A 24729-nucleotide genomic window follows, 5' to 3' on the forward strand; every position below is an offset into this window, starting at 1 on the left:
CTATGTCCGTCACACTAATAAGAAAGCTTTATCTACTTATGTGGATTATACTGCAGAACATCCAGATTCTCCACATCAATGAAAGCCTGTTACGATACCTGAAATTTATTCATTTTTCGGTATCTTGATTTGTGCTGGCGCAAATAATTCAAATACCGTTACTTGCTAATCATACTTTTAATATGTGGCATTCAAATTCGTATCCATTGTGTCGCGCGACAATGGGATTAAATAAATTCCATTATATTTGTGTTTTTTGAGATTTAATGACAATAATACTCGAAGTGAACGTAAAAAAGAAGATAAGGCAACTCCAATTCGTGATTTGTGGACAATGCTTAATTCATATTTAGCCAAGATGTACAAACCTACTGAAAATTTGACAATCGATGAGCATTACTTATTATTACAGCATAATTTATTCTTATCGTGGTCGGACTGGATTTACGCAGTACATACCTTCAAAACCAGCTAAGTATGGTATCAAAATTTGTTGAATTTGTGATGCTGAGAACGCCTAGCCTTTGCAGGGTTTACTGTACACTGGCAAAGCAGATAATATTCGCGAAAAAAATAAGGGTGAAAGAGTGGTAAAAGAATTAGCGGCTCCGTGCCGAAGAAGTGGTAGGAACATCTGTATGGATAACTTTTTTACTACAATACCCGTTGCTAAGCATTTATTATCCTGGAATCTTACCAATGTCGATCATAAAAAAATAAACCGTATATTCCTAATGTCATGGCAGCAGATAAGTCAGAGGAACAATATTTGATTGTTTTTGGTTTTCATGAAAAGGTGACTATGTGTTCTTATGTACTTAAAAAAAGAAAAGCTGTCATTCTGTTATCGACAATGCATTTGGATACAGCAGTTAGTGATGATGAAAAAAAAACAGATATAAGGTAAACTCACTAGTAGTTGACCATGTACCTGTAGTTGACCGCTAATGCACATAAACCGTTATAATAAGAATTCGCGGCAATTTTTAAAACTCATTCGTTAATAAGTAGTCAGTGCTGCCATCTGGTCAACTAAGCGCGAAAATTGCGCATCCATATCTGTCAAATATAGAAAATGGCTGCCAGTTGTTTGTTGAGGAGTGACGGACCATAAAATCAATAAATTCGTTTGTTGTTACAATATTCGCAGAGATTGAAAAAGTTTGAAGCTAAATACTAGGAACTTTGTCACCTTGTTGACGGTAAGTGTTTTTCGTTTCTTATTCGTTTATGGTTTATTTATGACAGGGTAATTAAAATTTGAAGATTTGTTGACAAAATTGAGATGTGGGGGTGGTCCAATACTGATTCCGTTTGACTGTGATTTTCTAGTAATTGACCATAGTGGTCCATTACCGAATTACCGATTGACTATGATTTTCTAGTAAATGACCATGGTGGTCAACTTTTGATTAAGTTCTGTATCTTGTAAATATGCTGCATATAATAATTAATTAAAATAAACTATTTTATTTACTTTCAACAATAGATTGATTTTCTTTAGTAGTTGACTAACTGTATGGTACGAATTTATGGCTATGGTCTACTTATTACTAAAACCAATTTTTCATCTTGTAGATGCCTGGGAAAAGGGGCGCATTCCTAAATTATACTGAAGCTGCAATGCTTGCAGCAGTGAACGATGTTCGTCTTCATAAAACACCAATACGAACGGCTGCAAAAAAGTTCGGTGTACCAAGAATAACGCTTACAAATAAAGTAAAAGGGAAGTCACCTATGGAACGAAAAATGGGTCCGACATCCATCCTTACACCAGAAGAGGAGCATAAAATATGCGACTGGGTGCAAAAAATGGCAAAAGCGGGTTTTCCTGTGACAACCGAACAGTTAGTTGTGAGTGTAGAGAAATACTTAAAGGAAATAAAACGTCCATGTGTCTTATTCAAGCATGGAAGACCAGGTAGAACATGGGTAAAGGCATTTATTCGGTGAAATCCAACAATTTCCAAGAGGATATCACAAAATTTGACAGCATCGAGAGCCAGGGTAACAGGTGATCACCTATCAGAATGGTACAAACGTGTGTATAAGGAGTTGGAAGATAGTGGCCATGCTGATATATTGAATGATGCATCGCGCATTTTTAATTGCGATGAGACAGCATTTTTTTTAGCACCAAAAGGACCTAAAGTGCTTGCTAGGAAAGGTGAAAAAAATGTTTACCAGCAGGTAAATGCTGATGACAAGGAATGTTTAACTGTGTTGGTAACCGGAAATGCAAACGGTACCCTAGCCCCTACCACGATATTGTTCAGCTATAAGCGGATACCTCAAGAAATTGCAGATAACTTTCCTTCAGACTGGGGCATAGGAAAAACCGACTCAGGATGGATGACGTGTGAAGCATTCTTTGAATTTGTGGCTGATATATTTTATCCTTGGCTGATTAAAAATGAAATAACTTTACCGGTTATTCTCTTTGTTGATGGACACATATCTCATTTATCACTTCAAACTAGCCAGTTTTGTGAAGAAAAAGGAATCGTGTTAGTAGCACTCTACCCTAATGCAACCCATTTAATTCAGCCAATGGATGTGGCAGTATTTAAGCCACTAAAAGAAGCCTGGAGGAGGCATGTACAAAATTGGAGAATTGATAAAATAAAAAATTACGAGCCTCATATGCTTAAGAAAAAAGATTTTGCCAAGTTATTACACGAGGTAATGGGCAATACCATAAGTAAATCAATTTTGGCAAATGGATTTAAGAAATGTGGCTTATTTCCGTGGAACCCATTGGAGGTAAAAGTCCCACTTGAGAATGTTAGCGAAAACCAGGACATAAGCGAACAAATTCATTATCTGAAAGGGGGCTTAAATTTCTTAAGCGAATCTATCAGTCCCGAAAAATTTGTGGCATTTGATGCAACTCTGGATGAATGGTCAGGTGATTTGGCTGATTTATCGCTGTTCAATTTATGGAAAAAAACAAAAGATGAACTGAAAAGACTACAACAATTAAACCAAATTATTGATTCTACATTAGCAGGGGCTGAATCGTTAGGTGTTTCTGTAGAATAGGCCCAATTATGTGATCTGAATTTTGAAGGATTTGACACATCAGGCATCACCATCGATGCGTCAGCATCTAACAATAATAATGGTGTTTTGGAAACCACAATGGAAACAACAGCAACTGCGTTACCTAATACTGTTGATGACAACATGTTAGTCACAATCCCAGGATCACCAACAATTAGCGTTGTTGAAGGTGCACTTAAAACCACTATAGATCAATCGGACATCATTGCTCCTACTGACATGCATGAAATCATGCCAAAACCATCAACTAGCGCTGTTACTGATGAATTGAATTCCGGTATCAATAGTGTTATTAGCACTATTTCTGTCGCTGTACCGGATAATGTTCCCAGTCCCTTTAAAAACATTTCTTTTACAAGCCTCATATTAAAAAGGAAACGCCTAAATCACGTCCCAAGGAAAGATTACCCACAATTGTTTCAGGAAAAAGTTATCAGGAATATCTACAGAAGAAATTAAAGCAAAAAGAAGATCTTGAACGAATAAAAGTAGAAAAGGCTGCTGAAAAGCTTAGAAAGAAAGAAAAAAAGAGTCATTAAAGAGAATCAAGACTCTCACAAAATTAGAATCAACCAAAATAAAGCGAGTAAAAAAAAACCTGCGATTCTCTTCCTCCAGTTCAGACTCGGATGCTGTGGTCTCTTCAGGAGAAAGTGTGATTGAGTCTGAAAATGAGATTGAAAGAGAATCACCAATTGTGGGTTTAAAACCCCCGCAAAAAGTAGATGGAGAATTTGTCATATTTAAGTACGACAGTAACTTTTATCCTGGAAAAGTACTTAAAGCTACGAAAAAAACAGCAACAATCTCATCTATGAAATCAAATGGTCGTTTGTGGAAATGGCCCGAACATAAAGATGTGCTCGACTATCCCTGGGATGCAGTAGTTGCTCATATAGAGGCTCCCAAGAAGACCAGTTCTACGAGAAATGTATTTGATGTTCCAGAGATACATTCCTTGATATGATATTATAAATTTGGCAAAAAGTTTGACGTTTACGCTTTGTGTTTGACAGTGTCCTTTTGTTTTATAACCATCTGTTGGAGCTTTAAGAACCTTGTTTTTATTTAAATTATAGGCTTAAAAAGGCCTAATTATTAATATTATATTTCAAATAAAACGTTTTCTTTTCATCTTATTTTGCTTTTTATTTAACAAATAACCCAATTAAAATTGTAGCATCTGAGTGGTCACCTACTGATGCAAAATATGGTCATCTTCTAGTTTTTAGATGGTCAACTACTAAATTTCTAATATTAGAATATTTTTATTTTTTTTTTAATTTTATTCGACCATTATACGTGGTGAAATACTTATTCATATGTTAAAACACTTTTCACAGGGTTTCCAAAAAAAGAAACTTACTGAATTCATATGATAATTAAAGTCAAACATTTAAAAAGAATATTCTGTCTCCTTAAGTGGTCATCTACTGATACTTTTACCTTATGTGTATGGTGTAACAAAGATTCACATTGCAGTTCAGAATGTTACAAGGCTGCGAGGATGAGTTTAAAAGAGAGAAAAGAATATATTAAATCTAAGAAAATATATCCAATCTGTCTTACTACTAATCATAGCTTTACAAAAAAATTTAAAAGTTTCCCTAAATGTTTGTTCTGCAAAAAGCGACATTTCACAATAATGTGTCTGGATATACAGGAACAAGGGCCTAGTAAGAAAGCAATACGAGAAGATGAAGCTAATAATCTATTATGTCAGTTGAAGTCTACAACTCTATTACAAACACTATTTACTTTAATTGTTTTATTTACTTTTCTGCTAGAAATTTTATTAAAATATATTTATACTATCTGTGGAAATTAAGATCCTTGGGGGAGGCATATTTCTAGTTAAGTAGTAGGAACTTTATGAAATTTTCTAGTGACAATATGATTTATCGGTGATCTCTTTAAATTAGTTTGCAATGCAATATCAAATCTGAATTTAAAAAAGGCGGAATTTTTCCATTCGACCGAAATATCTTTGCTGAAGACGAATTTCTAACAAGCGAAGTGACAAATAGACTTTTGACTGATAAGAAGCAATAACCGCAACAACCAAGGGATACTACACCTCCTATCGATGACCAGCAACCTTCTACTTCAATAGCTGCTATTCAATCATTTAAAGACCAAATCAAAAAGCTCCTTAGAATGTAGAGCAGAGACCGGAACATGGCAATGATTTCAGCTGAGGATATCGAACTAGTCTTGCCAAACCCGTCCTTATCTGGAAAAACTAAACGTCAAAAAAGCATCTACACATTTCCTGACAAGGTATTAAAAAGATTTGATACCATTGATTAATTTTTTGGTATGAACACAGGTCGTGTTCCAATGTGCCCCATACCCTGTTTCATTATACCCCAGATCTGGGGCACAGTGGAATTCAGGAAGGGGTTCACAAAATCAAAGATAAATAGGTTTAAGTTTGATTATAGATCTCTGTTTTGTTGTGCAAATATTAAGTTAAAGTACACTGATTTTTTCAAAAATAAAAATATTTTTTTCGTACCATTGTGCTCCAACTATCCGTATTTCTAAACTATTATGTTATTATGTTAACAGTAAGATTATATTTGTTTTGCAAGTGCCACTGGTCAATACCAGATAATGTGTTATTCCATAGTATTAGTCTACCGACACCTTATAACCCTAGAGAACCAAATTCATTTAGCTTGATCATACCTGAAAACAAATATATAGCAATGATTAAAGACAAATCCCACTATTGTGTTTTTGACAATATAGAAATTTGCAAATCCGTGAATTTAGGAAATTACATCTGCGACATCGAAAACGTGTATTCTGTGAATGCGAAACCTGTATGTGAGAGTGAATTATTGGCGAAGGTGATTAGTAAAAAAAAACAGCATAATATAAAACAAAGATTATAATAGGAGAATTTATTGTTTGGTGGCTCTATATTCAATCGAAATAGAATAAATTTTAACAGTAGACTGTTTAAATTCAAAATTATATGAGACAGCTATTTCAGGCACAGGTATGCTGATTATCCCGGATAATTGTATTGGATACTGCAAAAGCACTACATTAATACCAAGACATAATATTTTAAATATTACTTCACCTATCAGTCATGTACCAGAATATAATCTGATTAATGACACTTGCTGTAACTTAGTTAAAATATATTATCAGATAATGTACCTCCTGTTCAATTACAAAACATTTTAATCTGTATTATTATGATTGTAGGATATCCAGTGAAAGTGGGTCGTGAGTCCCAGTTGACGTGCGTGAAGGAGAAATTTATGAGTGCTGGTTATAAATGCGTCGCGTGAATTAGAATTGCAGAGTTCGGTTAGGCCTTATTTACTGTCCGAGTATAGGTGTGTAGTAGAAATCTTGTTTTCTACGATCCATTCGCAGGCGTTTCGGATGGCCAGAAGCTCAGCTTAAAAAACTGAACATTTGTCGTTAAGTTTGAATTTTTTATTTCGAAACCACAGCGGTGTATAACGACGAAGGCAAATCCAACTTGATTATCGTAACTGCTTCCGTTGATGTATATTTGCCAAGTGTTAAGTTTCTGGTCCTCCGATGGCGCCACAGAATGAATTTCGTCAAAGGTGATACAGGGTTTTAGTGCAGGATGTAAGAGTTGAGATGTAGAGGTAGGAGTTTCGATGTGAGTATCGTTAGTGAGATATTTGGAACTCTGATTCACAATTTTCAATATCAGCTATCTCTAGTAACTTGGACGGAAGAGGAGTTAGTTGTGCTAGTGTGATAGATGCCGCAGTACTGACTGTGCGGAACCCTTGTATTATTTGGATTGCGAAAAGTCGTTGAAGCGAGAGAAACTTGGATTTGACATATTTGAATGTAAGAGCACCAGACCAAATACTAGCGCCATAACTGAAGATAGATAGGATAACTTGGTGATACAGGGTTTTTATATTTTCAGGATGGATTCCCCATATAGGTCTGACAAAAGTAGATAGTTTATTACACAGTTTTTTAGTTTTATCAATAATATAATCAGCGTGGTGAATGAATTTTTGTTTATGATCGATTACAACTCCTAAATATTTTATTTGATGAATGAATTTTAATCTATTATTACTGATGATCTTACATTTAGATGATTTATTTGTCATGCCCATGATTTTAGTTTTTCCTGGACTGAATTCTAATTTATTTAGATTACCCCAATGAATGATTTTTTCTAGGGCAGAATTGGTGATACGTTCAAGCTCTTTGATGTTACTGGCGTGTGTGATGAGAAGAATGTCATCCGCACGCCTGCAATTCACAGCCATATGGATTTGGTGTTTCAAGGAGATCATCTAAAATTAAATTCTATAGTGTCGGACCACATACGGAGCCCTGTATACATCCTTTGCTCATCCTCTTATTGGCTGAGCAGTCGGCAAAGTTAATCTGGAGTGTTCTGTTGTGGACGTAGCTGAGAAGTTATTGGGACAGCCAGCACTACATAGTCTGAGAAAGGTAGCCGGCCACCAAGCACGGTCAAAAGCTGATTTCACATCTAAGGAGACAACGATTACCTGCTCTTTCTTATCTCTGGCGCGGTTAATCGTATTAAGAGCGTTTTTAATGGCAGAGATAGTGGAACTTTGTTGTTTAAAGCCAAACTGCTTGTTCGAGTTGAAGTTGATGATATTAAGATGATGTGTGATTCTATTTATTAGGAGAATGTGGTCTGAGATGGCATAGTAGCTGTATCTCCGTAACACACTACGCGATAGCGTTACTATCTACATAAGTGGTTCAGCGATGCGAACACGTGACGACCTGCGTGCCGCCAATGCGCGAGAACGATCAGTGGTGACGCTACGCTCATTTTGTCGAAATTACTTTGCAGAAAATTTTACTTTCATGTAGGTGTGACCAAGATTAAAAAAAAAAGGACAGGATAAAGACAAACACTAAGAGTTTTTTTTTTTTTTTATATTGTTATAATTTATTAAGAAAATATAAATGTTTCTAACTGATTCATCAGACAATTCATCAGTATGTATTTTTATCCGTATACGTTGTGCTATGTTTTGTCTATAAGATAATTATACGTGCCAGCCATCTTCTCACATAAGTGAAAAAGCTGTAATATCAGTGTAATTCATATAATTGTTATTTTGTTTACCCATTTGTTATGCCTTAACAAAGCCTACAAAAAATGCATAGGCCTTATAACGCCACAGGCACAGGCCTTATTAGGACAATGTTTTATGTCACTTAACAGAAAAGTATCACGGTAAAATAGTAAACTCTTGTTTTTAGTAACATCATGTAAAACGGATCACCAGCTTCTACCACAAGGAATAAAAAATCCCAATGAACTTCGCAACAGATAGAAAAAGCTGTTAAAAAGGTAGAAAGGGGTATATTATCTACATATACTGCTGCAGCCAGATACAACATCCCAAAAAGAACCCTACGCAACCATCTAACAAGTGGTTCGACTACGCAAAAGCTAGGTCGGTCTTCTATATTGATTATAGAACAAGAAGCTGGACTTGTCAGAAGAATTATACGTTTGGCTGATGTTGGAGTGCCGATGACTTCAGATGTTGCGCGTACAGGCTTTTTCATTAGTTCTGTAAAATTAAGAAAATTCCAAACACTTTCAATGACGCCAAAAATGCCGCGGGGAAGAAATGGTTGAAGTTATTTCTCAAACGACACCCTGAATTAGAACGTCGTAAAGAACAGATGATAAATCCAGCTGGTGCTCAAAAATTAAATAAAGATATTGTTAGCAATCACTTTTCCAAATACAAAAGTGTGCTGGATAAACTTGGAATTGAACATAAACCTGAAAACATTTACAACATCGATGAAAAAATTGTCGCATGTCTTTGCACCATCAGCAGGAAGTTCTGACAGCCAAAGAGAAAAAGTTCATCCAATAGCGAATGAGCATGCTAAAAGTGTAACTGTGGTAGGTTGCCGAAATGCTATAGGTTTAGCTATTCCGCCAATGATTTTGTTCAAAGGCAAGAGACTAAAGCCAGAATTCCAAACAATTTTACCTTCAGGCTCTCTAGTGAAGATGACGCCAAAAGGAAGTATGACGACAGGAACTTTCATAGTTTATTAATCATTTGCATAAATATAGAAAATCAGGGCTATGTCTCCTCATATTTGATGGTGCAAAATGCCACCTGGACTTTACTATTGTTGAGGAAGCTGAGAAATGTGGCATTACTTTATATTGTCTTCCGTTAAATACCACGTACGAATTACAGCCCATGGATAAGTCTGTTTATCGTTCTTTTGAACACCATTGTGACCAAGAGTTGATTAAATACGTCAGTTAGCATTCTGAACGAACCTTTAACAAGACAAGCTTCAATGTCATTCTCTCACAAGTATGGCTGAAGTGTATGTCTATTATCAATATCTCAAATCGGTTTCGCGATACAGGTTTATATCCATATAACCCAGATGCTATTCCTTAAGTGGCGTCCGCGCCCTCTGCATTGTCAGAATTTCCAAATCCTACAAACAGTGAGAATATTGCTATCTTATCTAATGAATCAAGGGAACAAGAGATTTCAAATGCAAATGTGTAAGATTCAGATGGGTCGAGCACAAATACTGAGAATTTGCTACTGTCGTTGCTCTCAAAAAACAATCCGAATGTTGGAACTCCACATAATATAGACAATCAATCAACCACGTATGAGATTCATAAATTTTTACCAACTCCTAAGTTTAAAATTGTAGCAACTACTCCCCACGCAAGAAGTCTCTCGAATTACAGGGCTCAAGAGGTAACAAAAGATTTGTTTGGTGATAATGCTACGAATTCCACATCACAAATTACTATACCATCGTCAAGAGAAGATGCCCCTGGTACTTCATCCATAATAAAGATTAACACAAAGATACCAAAATCAGCGTCAGTTACTGGCTGTAAATCTGCATAACCTGCAGTTGCTGCAACGCGAAAGTGAACCTCAGTAAAGACTGCTTCTTTGACAGCAGACAAGATTACAGGACCTAAACCAAAACGTCACGATAATAAACCTACTTGGTACTATCCAGTTGTTCACTTTAGATGTAATAATTGCATGGCAACATTCTCGATAATTCATAAAAACATTTATTCTTGTATGTGGCAATTAATAATTTTGATTGGAGGTAGTAAGATAAAAAAAAGTTGTTGGTGTCTGCTCTTAAATACAGAAACAGAACAGTTTTGTCGTTGTCGCTCATAAAGTATTTAATAAGTATAACATTTAATTTCACAATCGTGTGACTAGTTTTTGAATTTAATATTTTTGTTTTATAAAAGAACTACACAACAGATAATTTCTCGTGTCGTTCTTAAATATTTAAAAGGATTTAAGATTGAAACGTCTGTCGGAAGATTCAAGATCGAAACCCTTAGTTCTTATAACATTTACGAGGTAATCTCAGGTAACTTTAGCATGCTTTAGGGAACTGAGTGATCTGAGTATGTTGTAAAAGGAATTTTCGCTAATCAAAGGGTAAGTCATTTGAACTAATTTTGAATCTAGGTAATTTAGTACTGCTTTTAAAACAACTTGTCGTTTTTCGCATTCTCAAATATTTCAAAGAACTTATCGTACATACAGTCCACTTTACATTCTCGTACATTTTGGCCCATCGGCCGGATATCATTGATAGGCGACATAATTGTATTATTAGTAAATTTGATTTGCAAACTATAGTAATATAATATTAAAATAAACTGTTATCTAGTTGAACTAATTAGTATTTTTGCATTCCATTGTGCAGTTTTTATTTTAGTCGAGGGTAGATAACTAATTATTAAAATCATTGATAGTGGAATTAAATTATTAATAAGCACTACATTTTTAGAGAGGCAAAGGTACAATTGCTATACAGCCATACATCGAATATTGATTTCAATATTGATTGAATCTATACTTATCGATTTTGTTGTCGTTGCAAATTATTACGTAAATATATCGTACAATTAGTGAATTAGTGTACGTTTTTTAATAGTTTATTATTTTTAACTTCATTTATTGGCATTAATTTGAATTTTATCGAAATGGCGACCAATGAAAGTCTTAGTTATGATAATGGTGATATAAATCGCATTTCTCGTGATTATGCGGTAATGAGATTGGAAATTATGGAACAATCAGACCTATTGGGATTTTCTGAAGTAGACTTTAAGGATTTGGCAAACGAATTTCATATAGCACAATGTAAGTTGTTATCAACATTGAATCGTCAAGAGCGTTCTAGTGAATTTGAAATTACAGTTAAATTTGATACAAAAATGAAACATATAAAACAAAGATTTTGTGAAATTAATTCCACAGATAAAAAATGTGCTTCTAACTTAAATAATAACAATAGTGAGCCACAGACATCTGTGAAATTACCCAAGATCAGTATTAAACCTTTTGACAGTACCATAGACAATTGGATTTCATTCATACAATTGTTTGACTCTCTAGTTCATAATAGAACGAATATATCGAATGTAGAAAAATTACATTATTTGTTGTCAAGTGTTCAGGGTAAAGCTTATGAATTGATTAAAAATTATCCTGTTACGAATGAAAATTATATGAATGCTTATGAAACTCTTACGAAGTATTATAATAGACAGCGACAAATCGCTACAATTCGGCCTGAGTCTACTATGAAAAAATGTTATATTGTGAACCCATTAAATTTAAATCAAGTTCCGAACTTGAACGTATTTATCGTACATTTTCAGAAAATTTAGCCATATTAGAAAAATATAAATTGCCAGATAAAAATTTTATGCTATTCCATTTGTTGTGGTCTAAACTTGATAAAGTTACAAAGGAAGCATTCCAACTTGATCAGAATACAGAGGATATTCAGGATTCTATTCCTAAGTTTGAACATTTACAAAAGTTTATTGAGAAGCACTATAAAGCGTTAGAATTAAGTGGTTCATCGTCGATGGTTTCAAGATAAATCAAAATAATAATAAAGGAAATAATCAATTAAAATTTAAAGCAAAATCATCTCTTTTGGTATCCCATGTAACTTGTATATATTGTACAGGCCAGCACTCTCTTGCTAAATGTGAAAAATTTATAAAACTAAATGTAAAATTTCGTTTTGATTTTGTTAAGGAGAAACGTTTGTGTTTATTGTGTTTTTCGAATAGTCATACAGTAAAACAGTGTCGTGCTACCTATCGTTGTGAATTTTGTAACTATTCTCATCATTCATTGTTGCATTTTGACAAACCCAAGCCTGAAACTTCTGTCACTGAAAATGAAACATTAAGTAGCACTGTCTTGACATCAGTGGCCAAGTTTAGTGATAAAACAGTTTTATTTTCAACAGCTAAGGTTTTAATAAAAGATGGTCACGGTAATTATCAACCAGTTCGTGTACTGCTCGATTGTGCAAGTGCATGTAATTTTATTTCGGAGTCTTGTGTAAACAGGTTACAATTGCCTATAACTAAAACACAGCAGTCTATAAGCGGTATTGGTCATTCTACAGCACAACCACTTGGGTCATCGTTTTGTGAAATTAAACCGATAAACTCTTCATCACCATGTAATTTTAATTTAAAGGCTTTAGTGTTATCGTCGATTTGTGCTCATCAACCAAGCCAGTATATTAATTCTGCAGATTGGTCTCACATAAATAAATTATCACTTGCCGACTCTGACTTCGATCGTCCTGGTCCAATTGATATGCTTTTAAGCGCTGGTGTTTTTGCTTCTGCACTGCTCCCTGGTTTAAGAAAAGGTAAAGTAGGACAACCACGGGCTTTGCGCACTGTATTTGGTTGGATTATTATGGGTGAGTGCAACTCAGCTGATAGTTGTCAAAATCGAAACGCGGATTGTTATTTCGTTACAAATAATTCCCAGTGTAATATTTCGAACTTGTCGTTAGATAATAATATTAAAAGATTTTGGGAGATAGAAAATGTCACATCTTCTTCAAAATTGTCGAAGGAAGATCAGATTTGTGAACAATACTTCGTTAAAAATTCTCATCGTAATCATGAAGGGAGGTTTATTGTACCCTTACCTTTCATTGATCCTAATAATAAACCCATCTTCTCAAATTCGCGGGAGATAGCTATGAGAAGGTTTTTGTCGCTTGAAAATAAATTAAAAAATAATTTTGAATTTCGCCAGCTATATACTTCTTTCATGGAAGACTATGAGACATGTGGTCATCTTAAAGAAGTCAATGTTCCAATCAGTAGTGTCGGCGAATTTTATTATATCCCTCATCATGGTATATTACGGCCTGAATCAGTTACAACTCCACTTCGTGTCGTATTTGATGCCAGTGCAAAAGATGCTAATAATCTGTCCTTAAATGATACTCTTTTGCCTGGTCCTAAGCTTCAATTAAATATCACTGATTTATTATTGCGTTTTCGTTGGCACTCTGTAGTTTTCACAGGTGATATTAAACAAATGTACCGTCAAATAATGGTTTCTGATAAAGATTCGGAATATCAGCGAATTCTGTGGCGATCTTCACCTGATGAACCTATTCGAGACTATAAACTCCTTACAGTCACGTATGGCGTGTCGTCTGCTCCTTATCAAGCGCTGCGTACAATTGCTCAAGTGGCTGAAAACTCGGCAACGGAATTTCCATCGGGATCCGCTGTGTTGAGTCGTGATATTTATGTGGATGATGTGGTATCAGGAGCTGAATCTGTCGAAAAGGCTTTAAGCATAAGATCGGAATTGACTAAAATGTTGTCGTCGAATGGGTTCCATTTACGAAAGTGGACCTCTAATCATAAAGATTTCTTGAATAATATTAAACCATCTGATTTGTACTCAGAGGAATTTAGGAGTTTCGAAGAAGCCTCTGATGTCACACTTAAAATTTTGGGACTTTTGTGGATACCAAGTGTAGACTGCTTTACATTTAAAGTTGCTGAATTCGAAGAGCGGCGACTCACAAAAAGAACAATATTATCGGACATTGCACGAATCTATGATCCTTTAGGTTTTCTTGGTCCTGTTACATTCTACGCTAAGTATCTTATGCAGCTTCTTTGGACTTCGGGCGTTTCTTGGGATAGCGATATACCTGAGGATATTGCCAGGGAATGGTCGAAGTTCAAATCTCAATTATCGTCTTTGTCGTCTATTTCTATCACTCGTCGTATGGTCAACTCTTTTGTGTCTCTACAGTTTCACGGTTTTTGTGATGCTTCAGAGCGTGGATATTGCGCTGTCGTTTATTGTCGGTCTGTCGATGCAAATGGTTGTTGTTCTGTCGAATTTTGCTGTGCAAAAACTAAGGTTGCACCTCTTCGTAAACTGTCGTTACCTCGATTGGAGTTACAAGCTGCTGTTTTACTAGCAGACTTGATAAATTCAGTACTGAGTGCTTTGAAACCACTGCATGATATAAATAACATTTTTGCTTGGTCAGATTCTACTGTTGCTTTGTCGTGGATAAAGTCATGCCCATCTAAATGGCAGACGTTTGTAGCTAATAGAGTAAGTCATATCCAAGACATAGTCTCTCCTGAATGTTGGCATCATGTTAGTACAAATTTTAATCCTGCTGATGGAGGATCACGCGGCATGCATCCAGCTGACTTAGTTAAACATAAATGTTGGTGGAAGGGGCCAGTATGGCTATCTGAACCTGAAGAAAATTGGCCAGAATCATTGTTAATTTTGCCATCTTCTCATGACGTTCAAGCAGAGCAAAAGATTCTTTGTCTTCAAACTTCTTCTAATGTCAACTTTGTCGATCAGTTATTAAATAAATTCTCGTTGCTAATAACTTTGAAACGTGTATTGTCGTTTTGTTTCCGGTTTATTCATAACTCGCGTCGAAGCAGTTCAAATGAAAAAAATGTTGGTCCTTTATTGTCGTCTGAAACGAATAAATCTTTTATGTATTTAATTAAATATGTCCAGCAAACTACCTTTTCGAAGGAAATTGATAATTTGAAAAGAAACCGTTCGAATTTACTTCCTAAAAGCTTACGTAAATTGTCGTTGTTCCTCGATGTTGCGGGACTTTTGAGGGTGGGCGGACGACTGGCTAATGCCAATGTAAATTATAATGTCAAGCACCCCCTTCTCTTACCTCGCGATCATCGCCTAACTCATCTCATAATTGATGATTGTCACAAAAAGTTTATGCATCCTGGTGCACAAACACTTCAGAATATACTGGCGCAAAATTTTTGGATTCTGTCACCTAAGAGAGCGATTCGATCTGTCATAGCAGGTTGTATGAAATGTTTTCGGGCTAAGCCTCAGCCGGCTCCAGCCCCTCTTATGGGCAATCTGCCCGCTTATCGTATCAATCAAATTAAACCTTTTTCAAATGTTGTCGTTGATTACGGCGGTCCTTTTGATATTGCGTTAGGTCGTGGTAGGGGCGTAAAGACCTATAAAGGCTACATTTGCGTTTTTGTGTGCACTGCCACCAAGGCCATTCATCTAGAGCTTGCCTCAGAACTTACAACTGAAGCCTTTTTAGCCGCATTAAAAAGATTTATCGCACGAAGAGGTCGTTGTAGCCATATTATATCGGACCAAGGAAGAAATTTCGTTGGTGCTAGTAACTATCTTGCTTCGATCATGAAAGAGATTTCAGAATCTCAAGAAATAAAATTTTCGTTAAGCCCACCTGGTAGCCCGCATTTTAATGGGTTGGCTGAAGCTGGAATAAAGTCTATCAAGGCTCATCTGGTTCGGGTTATTGGTCTTCAAAGATTAACCTTTGAAGAATTTTATACAATTTTAACTCAGATAGAATCAATGTTAAATTCTCGTCCTCTGTCGCCACTCAGCTCTGATGCTAACGATTTTTCAGTGTTAACCCCAGGCCATTTCTTGACATTGGAACCTTTGTCGACTATTCCGGAAGAAAATATAACCAATCAAACTATTAGCATCCTTCAGCGATGGAAGCTAGTTAAAAAAATCCATCAGGACTTTTGGCGTAGGTACCAACGTGAATATATACACACGCTTAACCAAAAGGCTAAATGGGATAAAAATTATACTAATATAGCTATCGGTACATTAGTACTAATTGTAAATGAACAATCAAGCCCCTTAAAATGGACTATGGGTCGTATCATCGCTTTGCATCCCGGACATGATGGTGTCTGTAGGGTTGTAACAGTAAAAACTGTAACCGGTCAATACAAAAGACCAGTTGTTAAAATTTGTCCATTGCCTATATGTTATTAAAATATTTTCGCTAAATTATTTATTCTTAATAGCTGTAATTTCAAATTATATTAGTAAACTTTATTAAGATTCATAATTGTACTTCTTTGTGTATTATTATTATTTATTTTCGTTTAAATACCTTGTATTTAGGTGGGCGGAATGTTCACTTTAGATGTAATAATTGCATGGCAACATTCTCGATAATTCATAAAAACATTTATTCTTGTATGTGGCAATTAATAATTTTGATTGGAGGTAGTAAGATAAAAAAAAGTTGTTGGTGTCTGCTCTTAAATACAGAAACAGAACAGTTTTGTCGTTGTCGCTCATAAAGTATTTAATAAGTATAACATTTAATTTCACAATCGTGTGACTAGTTTTTGAATTTAATATTTTTGTTTTATAAAAGAACTACACAACAGATAATTTCTCGTGTCGTTCTTAAATATTTAAAAGGATTTAAGATTGAAACGTCTGTCGGAAGATTCAAGATCGAAACCCTTAGTTCTTATAACATTTACGAGGTAATCTCAGGTAACTTTAGCATGCTTTAGGGAACTGAGTGATCTGAGTATGTTGTAAAAGGAATTTTCGCTAATCAAAGGGTAAGTCATTTGAACTAATTTTGAATCTAGGTAATTTAGTACTGCTTTTAAAACAACTTGTCGTTTTTCACATTCTCAAATATTTCAAAGAACTTATCGTACATACAGTCCACTTTACATTCTCGTACAAAGTTTAATAAATAAATATAAGTATTTCAAATTACCAGCGTATTGTTATAATAAACCCGCTAGTTAGGTAATAAAAAAATTAAGATAGGCCTTCTTTGGTCAACTACCTTATTCTTAGTTCCAAACAAAAATTTACATTTACTTCAATATTACAGAGGCTCCATCAGTCCCACGATGCTTCCAGTATAAAATTGTTGTTTCCCAGTAGCAAGGGTTAGAAACTGATATCCCGGGATCACTCGGACACGAGAGGTTACTTATGGCTAGCGACTTTTTCAGTTCTATAAGGTGACATTAGAGATCAACCCGCCAACAGTGTGAAAGTTTGCAGTGAAAATTAAGGAAGCACAGAACAAAAATAGTGTAAATCGGTGGATATATCGCAAGTGATTGATAACCCACCTAATTTTGAACTGTAGATCGATGCGTTCTAGGGTCTTATATCTCTATGTAAAAAACTAGATTTTTCCTGTTAGACTATCCAGAGCCGTAAGAAGTCATGTATAAAAATTTGTATTATCTCTCTTCCCTTTCCGGTTTAGCACTATCATTATTGTGGTCTAGGTAAAATAACAAAATAAAAGAAATAAATAGTTTTTTATGCTATCCTCTCTATTACTTCATTTCCAGTGGAAAATAAAAAAGATATAGCTAAAAACAATTTGAGGATAAGTTTACAAAAAGACAAGTGTGCGGTGGAAATAAAAAGTGGCTTCAGGTCTGCGGAAGTGTGCTGGTCACTAATCAGTGACGAAAAAGAGCGGCGGAGTGCTGTAGCGGGGACAGTAGTCACCGAAGTCAAAAAATAACTTTATAAACACTATAACACAGAAACGAGACCTGTAACAGGTGACTCCGACCAGCGAATCGCCTGTGGTGTCTGCATACTTTTTTGCAAAAATCAGGAAAATCGATCGACGGAAACCGGAGTTATGGGGGTTTTCCGTCACCACGTAGACACGTGGTCCATGTTCCTGACTGAGCAGGAGAAGGGTTCATCATCAGGTGGCAGCCCCAGACCTAGAGGCTTCCTTCCGGACGAAGAGACTCAGTAAATCGCCAATCAATAAATCAATAAACCGCCAGAGCCGAGGAAGAAGAGGAAAACGGCAAAAATTGCTGATATCCCAACTTCGAAGGAGTACTGTCAGGAGACTGCTGAAGTGCCGGCAAGAGGATACCACAACCTGACGAGGAATTTCACCAGGTACCCAAAAGTGAAAACAGCATATTAATAGAATAAGTAGTTTTTAAGTTATCTTATAAATAGTAAAAGTAAACACGGTGAGGGTCAACGTTTTACGTAATTCGGAACAAAAAATCACCCCTCGAAATCAAATAGGCACAGGGGTGACAACTATACTTGGGGAAAGTCCCTCGAATAAAAATAAGTACAACAAATCTAAAAATATCGCTGTAATATTTTTTTTTCTTTTTTAGCATGCGGACTTATATTCGTAAATCAACACGAGGTTCTGTCTCAAAGAAGTTGATGCAAAAAGCAGCGGATGAAGTTATCAAAGATGGAAAAAAAAATAAAAACTGTTTGCAGAGAATTTGTAATTTGTCATATGACACTATATAGATATGTCAAAAAATTAAGATTTGGAGTAGAAAATATCGAAATTTGCTACAAAAAAATAAGATTGGTCTATACTGAAGAACAAGAAAATAAGTTATCAAAATATTTGTTATGTGCTTCAATTTTCTTCGGTCTTCTGCCAGAGGAAGCCAAAAAGTTAGTGTATGCATGTATGAGTACTCAAATTCAATGCTCCCAATATTGCACCATCTTGGCACGGAAATAAAAAAGCTGGCCCAGACTGGCTGACACTTGGCATGGTATTTAGTCTTATAACCTTAATGTTTTTACAGAAGACGACTATGCTTCATCATATGTTACAGATCGCACAATAAACGAAGCAGGTATGGCTTTAGACGTTTTAGGTACCATCATCACAAGCAATATCGGAGACTGTTCCTATAATAGACGCTAACGCAGCTGAGGCTGTAAACATTAGTACTAATGAAAGAACAATATTTGATGAACCAGGGCCATAAGGTGTTATTTATCTGCCTGTATCTTCTGGTGTTATAGAAGAACAATTCGGAGATCAAGTTCTTTTCTGTCCAGAAGCAGTATGTCCTTCTCCAAAGGCACCGTCAAGGGTTAGAGCAAACAAAAGATGTCTTAGAAAGTTTGCTGTTTTAACTACTAGCCCCGAATTAAAAGCAGAAGAGCAAAGCAAGAAAATGAAAATTAATAATGAAGAAGCAATACTCTTTATGATTGACATGATGTCTTTACAGACAATCAACCTTTATTTGTAGCTGAAAACGAAGGTTTCAAAAGCCTGTTGAAAATTACTGCACCTCGTTATAAAATCCCTAGCACAGGGTTTGTTACCGCCGCGCCGTACTACCGTGGCCCACGTATCGACTGGCGTCCTTGAGGAGGACGGTACTGCCGGGGGTGCCACACGCTGTGGCCGACTGGCCGCTGGTCGCGACTGAGCATTAAGGCCTGGGGAGGGTTGCGTGTCCTGTGAGACTGAGAGCTCGTGCGGTTTGCCTCTGTAGCTGAGACCGCCCGCACCTTGGAGCTTGGCGAGCTCCTCATATCTTGCATCACCCTGTAAAGGGGGACGCCATTGCGGGCGCAGTGAGACGTCATGGGGCTCTTGACGTTCTGGAGTATGGGGAGCATCGACCACGGCGGGTCGTCCCATGTATTCCTGAAACATGGCCCGCATCTGTCTCTGGACCATGTCACCCACGTCTATCATTATTTGCTCCCGAAAGAGCTCCAAATCAGCCCCACAGATCGCTGCAGTCTGGGAGACGCCTCGGGGTACAGTAGGTGGAGGCCTGCCTTTGGGGGCCACAAAGATGTCGGTTTCCATCACAGGAGCAGTTTGTGCCGTACGCATTTCAGCTAACTGGTTCTTAAAATCCATCACCTCCTGCTCTAGACCTAAGTATGCAAAAATTACCTAGTCAATAAAGAAAAGCAAGGAGAGCTTAAAAATATGATTTGGCCTACTCAGTATCCGGACTTAAACCCAATAGAGTTGTTATGGGATGAGTTACATAGAAACGTAAGAAAAATGCAGCCACTAAAACAGAATCAGCTTTGGGAGTACCTACAAGTCTGCTGGAGTAAAATTTCAGAAGATTCTTTGAAAAAACTAATAGAAAGAATGCCGAGTTTGCAGTGCCGTGATAGCAGCCAAAGGAGGATATTTTGAAGAATCTAAAATTGGAAAAGTGTGATATACATAGTAATTACGTTCAATTTAATTTTTTTTTTCATGTTTGAACACTAATAACTACTATTATAGTTATAAATAATAATACTGACTTTTCATTTACAAAATTAGGATTTTTCCAAAATTTTACTAGTGATCGAAAACTTTTGACCGGTACTGTATATACAAACAAAATAAATACTTAATTATATAAACATTATACTATAAAAACAAGACAAAGAAACCACAATAGACGATATCGTAGTATTTGCTTCTAATCACCAAAACACAAACAAATACCGACTGAAGTCTTTGAACGATTTAGAAAACACGGTTTAACAGCCAGGTAAATGTGAACTTCTGAGGAAAGAAGAAGCTTCTCGTGAACATGTGATATCCCCTGAAAGAATCAAACCTAATTCCGAAAAAATTCAAGCAGTTAAAGACTTCCCAACTTCTAAATCACGCAAAGATATATAATCTACTATCTACTACTACCGTCGCTTCATAGCAGACAGCAAAATAACTAAACCCCTAACAAACCTTTTAAGCACGCTATTTGTATTGTATACTGTGAGTACAATAAAGAATCAACAGATATTTTTATAAGTGTTTTTTTTTTATTTTAGTCATTTTTTAATTTTAGATTTTTATTTTAGTTATATTTTCCTTTTTTATGTCATACTTATATTTGTTAAAATATGTCATTTTGTTTTTGTTATCGATACAACATTATAAACCAAGAGAAACAACAAAATGTGTCTTTCTATACTTAACCGGCGAGACTGTGGTGGGGTGTGACATACCCATACGTTATTTCAACGGTCATATTTTTTTAATTATTTTTTATTGACTTCTCGCTTCGTATAGCTGCAGTTAAGGAGGTGCGGAAGGAAAAAGTGGCGAGATCGCAGTGTCGCGCTGACCGGTGCTTGAGATATACGTGCGTAAAGTCCTGTCGGATATGTAATACCCCGGCATATAGTTGATGCGTCTATTTTTTACTAAAACTCGTAAATGTTATTTTTGATTCCGTTGCTTATTTTGTGCTTTGATTGAAAATGAGTTTCGAAATAGAGAAAAGGCGTCTTACGTCCATGATAGAAGAAGTTTTTCAAGAATGTTCAGACGAGTCAAGCTGTGAACCCGAATTCAATCATTGCAGTGAACACAACCCTGGATCTGAGACAGAACAAGAAATCAGTGATCGAGTACAAGAGCTAGAGGTTAGTGATTCCGAAAATGACATTCTTCTCTCATTTGAGAAATCGACGTATTCCTGTTTCTTATAAGTCTAAAGATGACCAGAAATGGTACAAAAATGCTCCACGAACCAATTTGCGTACTCGTAGCGAGAACATAATTTTTGAGCAGCCGGAAGTAAAAAGAATAGCAGAAAAAGCTAAAACTGAAATTGAATGTTGGAATATGTTTTTTACTGATAATGAAGACTTCTGTATTGACATACATAAACCAAAAAATAATCAACAAACAAGCAAAGTGTAATAATCCAGAAAAAATATATTAAAGAGACAAGTGCTTCGGAATTTGACGCTTTTCTTGGTTTGTTGTATATTGTTGGCTTCAATAAATCAAGACGCCAGAATCTTATTTGTGGAGAATGGACGGTACAGACGTTGACATCTTTCGAACAACCATGTCGCTTCACCAATTTTTTATTTTATTGATATTATATATGATAATTGACGAAATATTATTAGCATTTAAGGGGCCGATTCCGAGTAAACCTGCTAAGTACAGCATTAAAATCCAAGCCCTTGTAGATACAAAATCTTTTTACACATTCAATTTAGAAGTTTACGCAGGAAAACAACAGATTGGAACTTATGCAGTAAGCAATAAAGCCTTTGATGTGATGGAAAGACTTGTGCAGCCAATATTAAAGTCCAAGCGAAATCTGACATTTGAAAACTAGTTTAGCACTTATGAACTTATGCTACATCTTCTGGCTAACTATAGACTTACATCTACAGGAATTGTACGAAAGAACAAATGATGTATTTCGGCCGCTTTATTAAAGACTAGAAAAGAACTAGGAAGTTCTCTGTTCCGTTTCCAAAAGGACATTGAATTAATTTCATACGCCCCGAAAAAGAATAAAGTGTCAACCTTACATCACGACGACAGAACTAATGAGACCATAGTAGATAAGAATAAACCCGAAATTATAACATTTTATAATTTAACAAAAGCAAGAGTAGATGTTGTTGATGAACTGTGCTCCACATGATGTTTCTCGTAACAGCAAGCGCTAGCCTATGACAATCTTTTATGGGATGTTAAACATAGCTGCTTCAAAAGCAAATATATTTTTTCCGGAAAATGTAAAGCAAAACACAAAGCGAACCAAGTTTATCCGCAATCTGGTGTTAGCTCTTGTGTATGAATATTTACGATTGCGAAAAGATAAAAAAAAATACCCCTGCATACATTCGAAAGAGAATTTGTTCGCAAATCAATGAAGAACCAGGTTTTTCACTCCAGAATAATGCTGGGCGATATAACAGGTATGCTGATTGTCCAAGGAAGATCGAAAGACAAAAACACTTATGTACAACATGCGGAAAAGCTATATGTATAGAGCATACAATATTTTCCTGCAAAAGTTGTGCTGACGGTGACCTTAATTTCTAACCTATTCCAAAAGATTATGATAAGATTTTATTGCTTTATTTTGTCCAAAGACTGATTGTTAATAATTTAAAAGCTTTTATAACAAGTATTTCTTTTTTTAACTTGTTTTAGAGATCCAATAAAGTACCTATATTTTTTTACGTACAAAAAACTTATTTAATTTGCTAAATAATAATATAAACACTGTTTAAATACATTTTATTTTATATAATAGATTATTGTTTACCTTCATACAATAAAATATAATTTTAGTGCATATTTTTATATTATATATATATATATATATATATATATATATATATATATATATATATATATATATATATATATATATATATATATATATATATATATATATATACAGGAGGTTTTGGGTATGTCACACATTCTCGCCGGGTTAAACAAGTACAAAATAAAAGAAAGAAAAAAAGAGATTTTATAATCAACTTTCCAGATTACAACCATACCACCCACCACATATACATCCTTAGTTTATATACATCAACGATATACACAATTCTAATCTGAAGCTTGTATAATCAAGCACATCAAAGAAAGTATAAAATACACTTAAAAGGCATATGAGAACATTCTTACCCTTAAACCCACTTCACTTAAGAAATTATTATATAAAAAATGGATTTCATTCATCCATTTTTTGCGACGACTTAAGCGACCAAATCATGACTTTTGGACCTTGCTGACAAACTTAAGACATGAGTATATGTTAGAAATAGGTTTATTTTCATACAGCTATAAACTACTGGCCGGTTGTAATTGAAAAAAATGTTTTTAAATTTAGTTGACACACTGTTAGAAACAATCGTTGCTTTTCTGTATTTGCTCTTCTATTAAATTTTATCGTACTTTTATATTGTGTTTATCCTATTCCCTTCCACTACGGAAATATAAGCTGATATCTCAAGCTAAATACCAACAGTATAAAAAATGATTTACTTCACATCAGGATATTGTAGTCTATAATAAAAACGAAGGGACTACTGGTTGAGTCCTATGACGAATTTCTTTCAACTAAGGAGTTAAAAAATTGTACTTATGCTCACAGTCACTTCTGCTGTTATAGAACTAGTGTTTGCAACCAAATACATTGAAAAAAAAAATTGTCACGTAACTCTCAATGCGACGCAGAAGTACAACAACCACAAAAATGTATTTTTTTTTTTTAGAATTCAGGAGACCCATGTAATTTTTTTTTAACACCACTAGCAATACAACCATGTAATTGAAGTTGTTTAAAATAAATTTTAGATTTATACACTTTTGTAATTTTGAGACAATTTAAAAATATATTATATTTCACTATTATTTTAAGTAATATATTTATTTATTTAATATATCTATAATTTTTTTTGTTTAATCAAATTAATATTTGTCATGAAATAAAACAACTCTGTCAGGCAGACACGACAATCCATTGTTTCAACCAATCCCAAAATAAAAAGAGATTTAACACACGCTCCTTACTTTTCAATTAATTAATAATTCGATCGCTATAAATTTTTTTACTGTCTACAACTGTGATATTATATTTTAAAATATAAAGTTGACTATATTAAAATACAATATATTTACAATCTAAACTATAATCGATGAAGGAGAGAAGTTTTTTTTAATAGACAATAATGGAATGGTGACCCCGCCTGCGCTAACGGTATACGCTGACAGGGCACTAGTAGGAGATATTAAAGTGAGGATGAAAAGGCCAGTTAGCCTATGATGAATACACCTGGAATTCAGCACGATGGTTTCCAGGGAGGACCACGTGGAGGTCGACTTGACAGGGTATAGTGATAGCAATGGGACGGGTAATCTGCATTACTAACAATAACTTCCCTC

General features: G+C 35.2%; 2 protein-coding genes and 1 pseudogene across 2 annotated transcripts; all 3 read left to right on the forward strand.

The window, feature by feature from the left end:
• The first annotated feature begins 1955 nt into the window (after positions 1-1955).
• LOC128200400 (uncharacterized) lies at positions 1956-4221 on the forward strand. Its single transcript, XM_052893759.1, has one exon. It carries the CDS (start codon positions 2353-2355, stop codon positions 3040-3042), a length of 690 nt encoding a protein of 229 aa, XP_052749719.1. The 5' UTR covers positions 1956-2352; the 3' UTR covers positions 3043-4221.
• A 6880-nt stretch (positions 4222-11101) lies between these two features.
• On the forward strand, positions 11102-17778 carry LOC128200426 (uncharacterized). The gene is made up of 6 exons (XM_052893828.1): positions 11102-11261; positions 11379-11579; positions 11783-11969; positions 12491-12855; positions 12952-15999; positions 17600-17778. The coding sequence occupies exons 1-6, from the start codon at positions 11102-11104 to the stop codon at positions 17776-17778; spliced, it is 4140 nt and encodes a 1379-aa protein (XP_052749788.1).
• A 4393-nt stretch (positions 17779-22171) lies between these two features.
• Positions 22172-22700, forward strand: LOC113512005 (uncharacterized; annotated as a pseudogene).
• The last annotated feature ends 2029 nt before the right edge of the window (positions 22701-24729 follow it).

The sequence above is a fragment of the Galleria mellonella genome, unplaced genomic scaffold, assembly GCF_026898425.1.
Source record: "Galleria mellonella isolate WM207_F2 unplaced genomic scaffold, CSIRO_AGI_GalMel_v1 utg184, whole genome shotgun sequence".
NCBI lineage: Eukaryota > Metazoa > Arthropoda > Insecta > Lepidoptera > Pyralidae > Galleria > Galleria mellonella.